Raw genomic sequence first — 12,579 nt, 5'->3', positions numbered from 1 at the left:
ACCACCAGCATTGGGAAAGAGCACTCTTGAGAATCTTTCGAATCTCAAGAAGAGAAAGGTGCCTGCCGATGAAGTGAAGGATGTGAGTTGCTGACTCACTTCATGAGAGAGCTACAAGATTACTAGAATTGCCGTTGAGCCGTCCAGCTAATCATTTTCGAATTACAGAAAGTCCTGGCTTCGAAGATAGCACTCCCATCTCCCGAGCTCCCAAAGGCGCAGCTTGCAACCAAGAAAACCTCCGCGCCCAAGAAGAAGCAAAAGCAGACCGTTAAGCCGGTAAGTACCCTATGATGACTACCAATTTCTACCAAGACGTTGCGCTGACTTTACTGTCCATTCAGTCGACGGAAGCATTAGAGGAACCCAGCCCCTCAGAAGACAGCGAGGACAGTGAACCTCAGGACCGCAAGTCCACCAAGCCAGCTGCAACGGCCAAGTCCGGGCAAACGAAGGCACCAGCTACTATTACTGGAGGCAAGTTGACCGTATCGAGATCCAAGCCGAAGAAGCCGGCAACGAAGAAGCGTGTACCAACTGTTGATGGCGACGATTCTGTGCCGTCTGATTCCTCAGACGACGGAAAACTTAACCTTTCCAAGGTCAAAAAAACGATCGATCATCACGCTCGTTGGTGCCCTTTCATCCGCATCAACAAGAAGCTTCTTAGGGTCCACCGCAACGAGCGCGAGACGCGTGCTCTGCTCAACACGCTCATGGGTGACAGTGAAGGTGATGACGATGATAATGATGAGAGGCAGACGACTAAGCCGGTGAAAGCCAAGACAACGAAGGCTCAGGGCCCAAAGCCAAATGCTGCAAGCAGCAAGACTGTCAAGAACAAATCATCGGGGAAGCAAGCGGATGAGGGTCAGGCGGAGGAAACCCGTATCAATGAAGATTCCGAGGATGAGAATGATTCTGAAGAGGAAGTGGCTGGGGCCAACTCTGCAGCTGCAAACACTCAATTCGCTCAGAAGAAGGTGGCCTTTCAACAGCCTGCGGATGAGGGCGAGTCTGCCCATGGAGGAGCAAATCTGCGAGCCCTATCCACAGCCTTGCTGTCAGCGTCTCAGATGAGCAGTGACAGCGACCTCTCCTCCTTGGACGAGGAAATAGCGGATGACTGATTTCTCCCTTCCGACAAACCGTTTGAGAGGTCTCAGGCGCAGAATGGTGGAACTGGAAATAAGAGAGCTGTTACGGAGGACGATGATGTTGCCACCCAGGGCGAGAAGGCCAAAAAGGCGAAATCCAACGATGTCTGAATGTCTTTACAACGAACCACTCAAAATGTAACTTTGCTCAAGGGTGTCAAAGACGGCGGACAGGCCATGATACAAGTTTGCGTCTTTTGTCCTTGCTCTGGACTGCATTTGCTCTGCACTTGCTGCAGTTGCGAAGATCTGAAGGACCCGAAATAGTAGACTTAGCTGCTCAAATTGCTCAACATCCAAGACAGCTTTTTGCCTCACCCAGCCCCTTGTTATCTCCCGCCGCTTTAAAGAGGCTTGGACCTCGTACAAAGATTCGTGGTTTCTGAGATGAGGTCGACACTGACAGGCACGGATGGTTTTGACCGCAGCTTTCCCCGCCCGAACTTGGTTGGAAAGGATTCACAGACGTCTTTCCCCATTGGTCCTCGCTCACCAGGCTCCGCAAGTCTTCATCGATATCATTGACTCGAGCTTACTTCAGATTGATAGATTGATTGCTTCGAATAGATTTGCATCTGCTTATTGTTTGCCCGATCATCTATCTTTTGAAGTTGCGCCATATTCATCCCAACAAAAAAACATGCCGACTTCTCCGACCCCACCTTGGCGGGAACAGTATGGCAACGCAGAAGCCTACGCATGGAAGACCGCAACCGATGGCGGGAATACAAAATTCTACCGGCCTTTGGGCCTTGTAGAGTACGCATTCGACTCGGATGGTCGATACTATGAAGGTCGAGCGGACCTCAACGTTCAGCTTGACCTGGTTGCAAAGTCGAACATCAGCACGCAAGACCTACGGCATCGGATCTTGCTTGCCTGGACATTATTCCAATTCGAACACCCACTGGCACAATCTAAGGCGGTGGAGCGACGAAGCTATATGTCAGGTTCAGCAGTGACAACACAGCCGATTTACTCAGTCGTGGACGTTCCCAAGGATGAAAACGCCGCGATCGCCGCAGCAAAAGATAGCCTGGTATTCCTGGGAGATCACTTCACAGAAGTCGACCCCTACGAGTTTTGGGTCCACGCACAAAACACCGCCCGCGTCATCGACCCCTCCCAATGCCTCAGCAAATGCTTCGTCTTCCCCTTAAACACAAACCCAGACGGCACTCTCAACCTCCGCTTCCTCCTCATCCTCGGCCACCAAATCGCCGACGGCCTAACAAACTACACCTGGATGCGGTCCTTCGTCCACATCCTCAACAAATCCCTGCCGGACCTCCACACCGCCCTCCGCGCCAACACTACCCCGACCTCCCTCCTCTCCCGCCTCCCTCCGCCCCAAGAAAGCCTCTACCCCCTCATAACCGGCTCGCCCGCCCGCAAACGCTGGTTCTGGCTCCTAACGCGCATCCTCCGCCACGTCCGCACACCGCACCCAGCCGGCTTCGCGAACCCCCTCCGCCGCCCAACCCCCTCCGCTCCCCTCCCCTACCCACCCACCTTCGCCCCCGTCCTCTCCTACACCCGCCTGCCCCGCCTCAACACCCTCCCCGTCTTCGCCCGCGCCTCCCTGCCCGCGACATCCCGCCTCAGCGCTCTCTGCCGCTCCGCAGGCGTGAGCGTCGGCGCCGGCTGCTTCGCGCTCGCAGCCCTGAGCATGATGGAGTTCAACGAGCGCGCGGACCCCTCCGTCCCGCTCTCCGCCCGCAAGCCCTTCATAACCGGCTTCCCGCTCAACCCGCGGCCGTTCCTGCGCGAGCCGATCGGCGCCGAGAGCCTGATGCTCGCGTTCAGCGACGGGATCGAGCTGCCGTTCCTGCCGTCGCGCTTGCCGCTCGAGGGCCGGATCCGGCTGCTCGCGCGCCGCGCGCAGGCGCAGCTGGCCGTGTACCAGAAGCGCGAGGCGCGGGCTGCGGAGACGCGGGCGGAGAAGCTGGCGTTCATGGGGAGTCGGGGGCCCGGGCGGATGCTGGCGACGCAGTATGTGAGTAGCATTGAGCGGGCGGCGAAGATGTTGCCGGAGGGGGAGGTAGAGGCCGGGCCGCAGGGAGCGTATGCGATGCGGCCGAATGCGACGGTGCAGACTTGCGGCGTGAGTAGTGTTGGCAAGCGGGCTGCGCTGATCGGGAGGGGGATGTATGACTTTGAGGAGGAGGGGAGGGATTTCGTGGCAGACTTTTGGGATATGAAGGCTGCTGTGCGGGCGCGCGAGGGGGAGTTTTTGATTGGGGTTGAGGGGGCGGAGGACGGGTTGTCGATCTTTGTGAGTGCGGATGCGTCGGCTATGGATCCGGGCTTGGTGAAGGAGTGGCAGGGCAGGTTGGGGGAGATGTTTGAGGAGCTGGAGAAGGAGGGGACGAAAGGACGGGCATCGTTGTGATTGGAAGCGATTGTGCATTAGCAAAAAACTAGAAAAGTATGTTCATAAGCACAGAGCGTGCGTGTTGCTAAAGAGTGTATAAAGGAAAGACCACAAGCGAAACAGGACTAAGGAAATAACGAAAGCCTCTAGATATAAGAAAGCCCGACTTAGTTCCCACCTCTTGTGACAGAAATAAAAGGATCAAAAGCCAGATTCGTCGTCGCTGCTGGCATCGAACATGTCCTGCCACACGAGACACTCCTCCGGGATGTCCGTGCCGACGCGAGGGCTTTCCCTCAGCTTCCAAGTTACGCCGGCTCCGAGGATCGCGATGAAAGCGAGCGCAGCCCAAAGAGAGCCGTTGACGACGGCCATGGAGTAGTCGTTAGACAGGTAGAAGCTGACGCCACTGACGCCGACGGCGAGAGCCTTGAAAAGCTCTGAGATCGAGACGACGCCGATAACCGTGCCAGTGGAAGAGGCGTCGGGAGCGGCGTTGAGGACCAGCAGCAGGACAAGCACCTGTGCCGCTCCGGCGATGGTGGTCTTTGCGAGCATGGCGATGGTGTTGAAGGCAGCGGAGATCATAGGCGAGCCACCTGCGGCACTGGCAGCTACGCCGATGAGCGGAATGACGACGTAGAAAATAGGAAATACGGCCGAGATGCGGCGGTAGACGGGCAGGAGACCGATCTTGCTGACGACGAGAGGAACGAAGTGCAGGATCCGAATGGCGGCGATGATCTTCACGACAGTTACCACGGTTGTGAGCCATGCGCAAGGGATACCCAGACCGCCCTGGTGCGAAGCGGTGTGAGCAAGGTGAGGCAGCAAGATCTCAAAGGTCGACGAGTGGAGCGAGAGCACAGAGTACGATGCCAACAGGATAAGCACCGAGGGCGCAGTCAGGAGCTGCGAGATGCTCAGGTAGGACGGGCGTGGCACCGCGGCATCATCGTTCAGAGCCTCAATGATGCTGATGTTGAGCGAGTCGAGGGAGTCGTTCGGGAGAGACTGGCCGAGGAAGGTAGCCTTCTCGCAGTCCCTGTGCTCCTCGCCCTCAGTCGATTTGGCAATAGGCTGGGGAAGAGTCTGAAACACAAGTTAGCATCGACGCCTCCATCTCCTCACACGCAAGACATACCTCTCTCAGCATAAGCGCCTCCGCCACCCCAATAATAATCACAAACCCAGCACACGCAACCTGCGAACTCAGCCCCGGAAACCTCCCAAAAACACCCCCCGTCCCCTCCTCCCCCACAAACCTCATAACCTGCGCCGCCATCGGGCCAACGCTCCCTCCTAACGCGACGACCGGCAACCTCGCTACCGCGCCCACCCTCTCCGCACTCCCATGCGTCGCATCAGCCAACATTGCCAGCCCCGCCACCGTAACCGCCGAACTCACCAACCCAGCCACAAACCTCAACCCCGTAAACGCCATTAGCCCCGTCGCGAAGCCCATGCAAACACAGCACGCGCCCATACCTCCCAACCCAAGCAGGGCAGTCTTGCGCCGCCCCCAGCGGTCCGCGACGAAGCCCCAGAAGACGCCCGCGGCGCTGCCGAGGAAGTACGCGCCTTGCAGGACGCTGCGCAGGAAGGAGATGTTGGTGTCCACGCAGCCGGTTGCGGAGGGGACCAGGACCATGATCTGCGTCGAGAGCGAGGAGGACATGATTGCTTCGGCGAGGAAGAGGAGGTAGATGAGGGCGAGGTTGCGGCGGGAGGCGGGCGTGCTGGGCCTGGGGTTGTGGGAGTCCTCGACGTCGGTTTCCGAGCTGTTGTCTTCTTCGAGCTCCGACATGACCTCCTCTTCTTGCAGCAGCAGCGTTTCTTTCTCCGAGCTTTCGAGCGCGTCCATGGATTTGACCGGGATCAGGGACCGGTTGCGCTTGTGGAAGCCGAACATGGTCGCGGCGTTGTCGTGTGAGGTGTTCGTTCTATTTCTGTGTCTTCAAATAAGACCTTTGTGGTTCCAGTAAATCCAGAGTGTGTGTGTGATGTGTTGTACGTGTGCGAGCCCACGACCTGCGTGCGCCCAAGTATGTGTAGATAGTGAATGCCGACGTGTCGTGTGTCACACGCGTGGTGATATATGATATGTCCAAGACGGATGAATGAGTGTGTGTATATGCAGGCCTGCTCAAACCAGAGTCAAGACCAAACAGATAGCTTTGAAAGAGCGACAGACAATGCAATCCGCGAACCGCCCTCTTCGTCGAACCTCACGCGCGCGTGCGTATCACGACATGCGAACAGAGGACGAGAGAACAAGAGGGGTAGGTGCGCGCGAGCAGCAGAAGAGGAGCAGGGGAGGGCCTCAGTCACACCCGTTCTCACCACTACCTTACGTTCGCCCCGTCGACCTCAGCAGGCCCCGTCGAGTGGTTCGAAACCAAACCGTCGGCTCGACGAGGGGTTTCAAGCGCGCGCTAGGCGGGCCCCGTGGCCGCGCTAGCGACAGGAACAAGCACCAGCGCGCCCGCGCGCGTCCACTGACGAGACATTTCGGCCAGGGGCGCCGCGGATCGTGGCTTCAGGAACAAGGAACAGGGGAGTCGCGGTGATCGCGTCGAAGCGAAATAACGCGCTGAGATCATTGTGGAGGGAATGCATGGGGAAAGTGTGAGGAGCAGCGGATGCCAATCGTTGCTGCCTGCAGAGCAAGACCTCGCCGGATATCGTACATTCGTGATTATTTTTAAGTCAGTACGTAGTTTTCCCATTGTTGTGAGTGGGCGTTTGGTAGCCATTCCTTTCCGTCGACTAGTCGCCTCCGTTCATACCGAACCCACCATGCCCGAATTTGAGACCGACGCCTCGCTAGTCCTCCAGATGCTAAGAGTAGTTATACACGAAACGCAGGCTTAGAACGCTAACAAAGGGTTAAGGACAGAGGAAGAAACAGAAACAGAGGGAAAAAAAAAAGGAATAAAGGCAATCACTTGCGGACCAGTTGCTTGAAGGCCTTCTTGATCCCTCTGAAGTTCTGGGAATTCTCCGGGATAGCGAAGGCGCCCTGAGCACCGGTGGGGTCGTCGCAGACCGTTATGCTCTCAAGTGCAAGTGGGTCATACTGGTCAATCATCGGTGGAAGAAGTGGCGTCTTTGGTGCTGCAGACAGCTCCTCCTCCGTGGCCTGCGCAATAGGACGCGTGAGGGTGACTCGCAGCGTCATTTCCCGATTTGCGGCTGAAGGAGTCCGCTGGTGGTCCGTCGTCATGGCGCGACGGTGGAGGTTGTGGCTTTGAGGAGAAGGAGGCTTGTGGCTCGAGTCAGGCGCTTTGTCGTATGCGCCCGAGCCTCTTCCTGGAAAGTCCGCTGGGCCCTCGGGCGTGGAAGGACCTGGACGGCCCAGGGAAGTTGCGGTGGAGCTTGAGGTGAGCGATGAGGAGCGGTCATTTTCGTGAGTAAATGCGTTGGATCTTGAATGCGGCCTCGATCTCGCCTTGTCTTGCAAACCAATGGGCATAGGTTTGTTGTTAGGAGGTGCCGGAAAGCCGTATTCGAGAGCCTCGTCAAAGAACTTCGGTGATGTTATCGCACGCAGCGCTTGACGCATCTCGGGATCCTTGTAGTGCTTCGCGCCAGAAGAGGTTCCTGGAGGAGTGATGGAAGATACCGTCGGCCGGCGGCGTGTTTTTGGTGATTTTTGGCTGTCCTTGAAGAATCCTGGTGACGGACACGGGGCAAGCACGGGCGCTGGTATTGGGAGTGGCCTGAGAGCAAAAGAGCGTCTGAATGATCTGATCTGGGCCGGCGGGATCACTGGCGGTTCGGGGACGTTTTCGCGGGTCGTAGCGACGGAGTGTCTCCTAGAGTAAAGATTCAGGATCGCCATTTTGTCTCCCTCTTCTCCATCCTCCACCGCCTGCTGGGCCTCGGCGTTCGCAAGATCGCTCAGAGTCTGGTCATCAACACAGGCTGATGCGATCGTCGCTGGAGCGGAAGACCTTCTACGGTGCTTGCGCTTTTGGCCGTCCTCGGATTGCCTTGTGAGTTGCCGTCGACAGTAGTCCTGAGCCGATTCCTGTTGCACAGTGACGCCGTTCTTATCTAGCGTGGTTTCGCAACGGTAGGTCAAGAGAATCTGCTCCTCTTTGCTAAAGTGTTGACGTTTTACCTTATCCGGCAAGGAGAGGAACCAAGCAGCTTGCTCTTCGCTGACGGTCGCCTGTTCGATGTTGGGCCGGGAGTGACGACGGCGAGATCTGACGAAGCTCGAGGTCATCGATTTGTTTTGCTTGCGATCCGAGTTGGGCTTCCAATTATCGGGGAGCGTCGAGATATGGCATGGCTCGGGTGTAGCTTTGCGTTTGCTGCGCTTGTCTATCGATGGTTTGCTCTGATGTGTGATGCGTTCTCGTTCCTGTGACGAGAAATATTTCTTTCTGTGATGATGATCAGCCTCGGTCTCACAAGCAGGTGGCCTCGAGCGGGAAGCCGCAATCGCAAGCTGCCACATCAATCCTTCTCGATGCGAGTGTAGGCAACAAAGATACAACTCATCGATAAGCAATCGAGTCTCATGATCTTGCGTAAATCTTGCTTGCATCAACGTTGACACATCGAGCAAACAAATTGCTGCACATGACGGCTGGCGGCAGGCGACTCGACAAACGGCGGCGGGAAGCCGGGGACGGACGTACCTTATCGAAGCAGGCAAGGCCTCGTATTCTCTGGAAGTCATCATTCTCTCGGCCGGCGAGTCGCGGTCGATGCTGCGTCGACGACTCCGCGTCATGCTGCGAAGAATGCCGGTCGGGTTGCTGGTGGAGTTGGAAGGTTGATGTGAAGGTGTCGACGAGCACTCTGCGCGGTAAGTCGCAGTCGTAGCTGACAGCGCGGCCGCGCAGCAGTCAGGGCTGGCTGACCCGGCCCTGTGGTGTGGCCGTCCGGCGGCGGCAGCCCACGGGCCTCCCATATTGCGTCGCCTTGCTTGCCCTCGACGTGTCGTGCACGAAGGATCACGCCAGACGAGTTAGATCCCGTGTTGGCGGTATGCGGCGTGCGAGGGCTGCGGTGTCACCTTGCAGAAGCGAGGCGGGCTTGGGGGCCGACGTCAAGTGTCGAGAGGCAGCCGGGCGACTCTTGTATCGCCAATGCGGGAGAGAGCTACAAGATTACATGGGTGAGGGCCGTGGGCAGGTGGACGTCTGGACGTCTCGAGCATCGGAGCAGCAAACTGGGCACGGTGGAGCGCACGCCCCAACCCTCCACTGACTCCTGCAGGCGGTGGAGTGCCAGCAGAGGCAGCTGGACCGCCTGTTGGAGATCGGCCGTCGACGCAGATGCATCTTGCCAGAGCGTCAGTCCGCGCATGGCGCACGCCGTCCACGCGCGGGCGGCAGTTGCGAGAGCACGCCGGCGACCTTACTAAGAGGGGGACTGGAGGACTTGCGTTTCAAAGGCGCTGCTAATGGCACGCGCCCCGCGGTGGGCAGACTGCACTCCCGTCCGGCGTCCGCACAGGCGCTGCGAGCTCTTCGGGCCTCGCAGGCGCAGTGGATCGTTTCGTCCTCCCCAGTTCCCGCGCAGGCTGTGTGAAGAGCGCGGAGGCCTCGTCGCCAGCCTGACCTGAGCGCATGCCCCGTTGGCCGGGCGCGTCTCCCCGAGCTGGTCAGAAGGCAGCGAGCGGTGACCAGCGCCGCCTTCGCCTGCTGTGCCACATGGTACACATGGCGAGGTGTAGGTGGAGACGCGGCTGCGACGCGCCGTTGGAAAGGCGTGCGCACCCACCGCCAAGCATACCCTGGCGCGCATGGGTGTCGTCCGCCATGCCCAATCACCGCCGGGCACCAGCAGGTCCGCTGCCAATTGGCTTTTCTTCGCCCTTCGGGACGTCGTTATTTAGGCATTCGGCATCTCTCCCTAATCCGCCCCGGCCGCCATCTGATCGTCGAGGCAGAGCGTGTGGATCTCGCCGGCTACGTCGATCAGACCCAGTCCACATCTTGCTCGCTGTGGGGCCCGGCGCACTTGTTGCTCTCTCGAGCGCCTTGCTAGGATGGCCATCGAGCCATCGAGCCATCGAGCCATCATACCACCCGGCAGCGCATTGCGGTAAGCAAGTCAACAATGCGTCCCGGCTGACTGCAGCGGCCACGCCGTGCGCCTGCATACCCATGCGAAGGGCACACCCACGCAAGCACGTACTATCACGCGAACTACTGGATGGGGGCGTGGAGGCCTGCGCCAAAGCGTTCAGGGGTGCTGCAAACAGACAGCCAGACATGCATGCGCCCACAACTCCCAAGCGGTCGCTGGCAGGGGTCGGCGCGTTTGCTCTTCTCCCGTGTGCGTGTCGCGACGGTGCTGTGCTGTGAGCCTCGACCTTGGGAAAGTCTAGCCTTCTCATCCACGCCATCGAGACGGTTGTTCCACCATCGGCGGGCAACGGAGAAATTAGGGCATGACCCCGAATGTTTGCCGGCTTAGATAATAATCCCTCCTCGTTTCACGTTTCAACGCACAACCTACACGTACGAGCGCGTCGTATTCTGAATATCCGCTCACTTGAGTCAGTCCCGACGACCCGCCTCCAGTCGTTTGGGACCAGCTCTTGTTCGTACGTCACACAGAAAGAAGGCCCACCGCGCGCAGTATACCAAGTGGAGCGCAGCCAGCCAGGGTCTCCTGACCTGTCAAATTCCATGAATACACGTCTGCAAGTCAAAGCGTGATGGACAGCAAGGGTTCTCACAGCCGCCGTGGCTCGAATCCTTGCCAATCTATCACAGCCCTGACGAGAAAGTCGGGGTCTTTCCTGATCGGGTCGCGTGCCAACACACCTCCCTTCGCAGGCGTCTTCCACGCAGTCACACAACACGAAGGCTGAAGGTGGTACAGGATGATCGACGGCTGAACTGGCCAGTTCCTCCAGCGGCCAACGCACGCAGCCGGAGGGCTGAAGAATTTGCGATCGGCCACGCAACACGCGCCTAACGCACGCAGGACGAAGCGCCGAAGAAGACCGTTGGCTGGCCCATGCAAATGATGTTCGCAAGCTCCTGGAGGCCTGACCGGATCGCCAAACTCCCCACTCGCGCCGTTCACTACACGTCAACTTCGCGCAAACTATACAGGCTTGTGCCTTTGTCTGAAACACAACGATGCATTCGCGCGCTCAACGATCGACTCTTGGGTACAGGCTGGTTGCAAATCATTGCGCGATACCTGGTTGTTGCGACTTTGGCCGTCAACCTGCCTGAAGATCCTCGTAATGCCTGTCGCGGGAGCCTCAAGCCGCGAGCTTTTTTGAGAGCGGTCCGCTCGCTTGCCATAGCATGTATTGATTGCCTTGGGCGCCCACTAGACTAGATTTACATCACACGCCAAGGCTACCGGCGTTTAACGACTTTGTGAATCTGGAAGCGGCTTGTCACTCAATAATTGCAATATGTGGAACCGAAATATGGTGCTGGCTAGAGATACATGAGGTCCTTGCTTGGTATCTTCAGAAGACTTGGCTACCTAATTTGGCTGGATCAATCGTAGTAGCATGCCTCAGGCTTGTGCACACAAATCTTGCCGCTGCTGTTGGATTTCAGCACGATCCTCGGATCTTTCTCGCTGGCCTTGACATTCTTGCCATCCACTTCCTGCTCGCCCGTCAGGATGTCGGTCACTTCTCCGTCCACGAAACCCGGCATTGCCTTCCAGTGCACTTGCTGGCCCTTCTTGGGAAGCCTATCCGCAGAACCCTTGGGTGCCGGATCTTCATTCTTCTGGTGCTTAGAGCCGACGGTGTCGTTTTTGTCGCTCTTGTTGCCGTTCTGCTGTTTCTTGGGACTGCCCTTGGACTGGCCCTTGCCGGCATTATCCTTCTGACTTTTCTTGCTGCCATTCTGCTGGCCACGGGTCCGCTTCTGACCGGCCGAAGCCTCCTCTCCTTCACTCTCGCCCTCAGCTTCAGACCCCTCTTCAGACCCCTCTTCAGACCCCTCTTCATCCTCCTGATACTCCTCATCGCCCTCCTGCTCAGCAGCATCCTCTTCCTCCCCCTCGCCCCCCTTCTTCTGCTGCTCCTTCTCCCTCGCCTTCTTCTCCTCATACTTCTCCTTCTCCTCCTGATTAGCATTCTCCCTGCTCTCCTTCGCCTTCTCCGTGTTGCCCACAAACTGCTTCCCCTCCTTGCTGCCCGCCTGCTTCTTCTGGTCCGTCTCCTCCTTCTCGCCCTCGCTCATCTGCTCCCACGCCTTCTTCGGCAGGTACCGCTTCTCGGTCCCGTCGGCCTGCTTCGCGTGCCCGGACCCTTCTTTCGTCTGCCACTCTTCTTCCGTCCATTCGGAGAGGTGCTTTTGCGACTGGTCTTGCTCGGACTTTTCGGTGTTGTAGCCGCCGCCGCGTTTCTTGTATCTATACAATGATGAAGGTCAGCGATCCGGTTCTTTCGGAGTAGGCGGCGGAGGGATAAACGCACTCGGACGCCATCATCTGCGCCTTCCGCGCCGACCACTGCCCGGGCGCGCCGCCTTTGTCGCTGTTGTGGATTTCCTCCTTCACTTCATCGCGCAGCTTGGGATCGCTGTACTTGTCTTTGGGCGGCATTTTGGAGGCTGGAGGGCAATGGAATGTACGTCTTGTTGGAAATTGGAACGTCAATGGCTTCTTGGGCAAGCGGATGGCAAGGTTTACTCGACGAATCATATACCCGGGTATACAGAAGAACAAAAGACACAAAGGCACTTTACGCGCAGCCCCTTCTTATCCCGTGCGCACATCGAGCGCGTCACCATCGTCCAGCGCGAAGGCTGGGGCGCAGGCGTCGCGTCCGTCGTTGTGACGAGCGACGGGCGTAGTCGTGACATCACGCGCGCCGTTGCGAGTGATGATGGTATTGATGATGAAGGGATCTGCGGTGCCAATGGCGTTTCTGAGGCTGATCAGATCGATCGGGGAGAAAGCTTAGGCAGAGGGCGACGCGATGATGTAGATCTACCCCGGGCGCGTGGTGGGGTTCTGAGATGGCGCTAGGGGGTTCGGGGCGGGTAGGGTTGCGTGTAGGTTTGTAGGGCAAGGGCTGGGAGGAAGGTTCATATATGG

The 12,579-nt window shown here is 58.0% G+C and overlaps 4 protein-coding genes across 4 annotated transcripts; 1 reads left to right on the top strand and 3 right to left on the bottom strand.

Annotated features, from left to right (window-relative positions):
- Window positions 1-1,797: 1,797 nt before the first annotated feature.
- Window positions 1,798-3,549, top strand: WHR41_00794 (uncharacterized protein; the record flags this gene model as incomplete). Its single annotated transcript, XM_069369400.1, has 1 exon — window positions 1,798-3,549. One exon carries the CDS (start codon window positions 1,798-1,800, stop codon window positions 3,547-3,549), a length of 1,752 nt encoding a protein of 583 aa, XP_069233756.1.
- On the bottom strand, window positions 3,544-5,917 carry WHR41_00793 (uncharacterized protein). The gene is made up of 2 exons (XM_069369399.1): window positions 4,676-5,917; window positions 3,544-4,623 (listed from the first exon to the last, which is right to left on the bottom strand). Exons 1-2 carry the CDS (start codon window positions 5,441-5,443, stop codon window positions 3,733-3,735), a joined length of 1,659 nt encoding a protein of 552 aa, XP_069233759.1. The 5' UTR covers window positions 5,444-5,917; the 3' UTR covers window positions 3,544-3,732.
- A 558-nt stretch (window positions 5,918-6,475) lies between these two features.
- Window positions 6,476-8,278, bottom strand: WHR41_00792 (uncharacterized protein; the record flags this gene model as incomplete). The annotated part of the gene is made up of 2 exons (XM_069369398.1): window positions 6,476-7,925; window positions 8,184-8,278. 2 exons carry the CDS (start codon window positions 8,276-8,278, stop codon window positions 6,476-6,478), a joined length of 1,545 nt encoding a protein of 514 aa, XP_069233758.1.
- A 2,743-nt stretch (window positions 8,279-11,021) lies between these two features.
- On the bottom strand, window positions 11,022-12,498 carry WHR41_00791 (uncharacterized protein; the record flags this gene model as incomplete). Its single annotated transcript, XM_069369397.1, has 2 exons — window positions 11,957-12,498; window positions 11,022-11,892 (listed from the first exon to the last, which is right to left on the bottom strand). The coding sequence occupies exons 1-2, from the start codon at window positions 12,181-12,183 to the stop codon at window positions 11,022-11,024; spliced, it is 1,098 nt and encodes a 365-aa protein (XP_069233878.1). The 5' UTR covers window positions 12,184-12,498.
- Between the last annotated feature and the right edge of the window lie 81 nt (window positions 12,499-12,579).

Source organism: Cladosporium halotolerans (genome assembly GCF_011745625.1).
Source record: "Cladosporium halotolerans strain TM138-S3 chromosome Unknown Sca2, whole genome shotgun sequence".
Taxonomy (NCBI): Eukaryota; Fungi; Ascomycota; class Dothideomycetes; order Cladosporiales; family Cladosporiaceae; genus Cladosporium; species Cladosporium halotolerans.
This window is presented reverse-complemented; position numbering and strand designations above follow the sequence as displayed.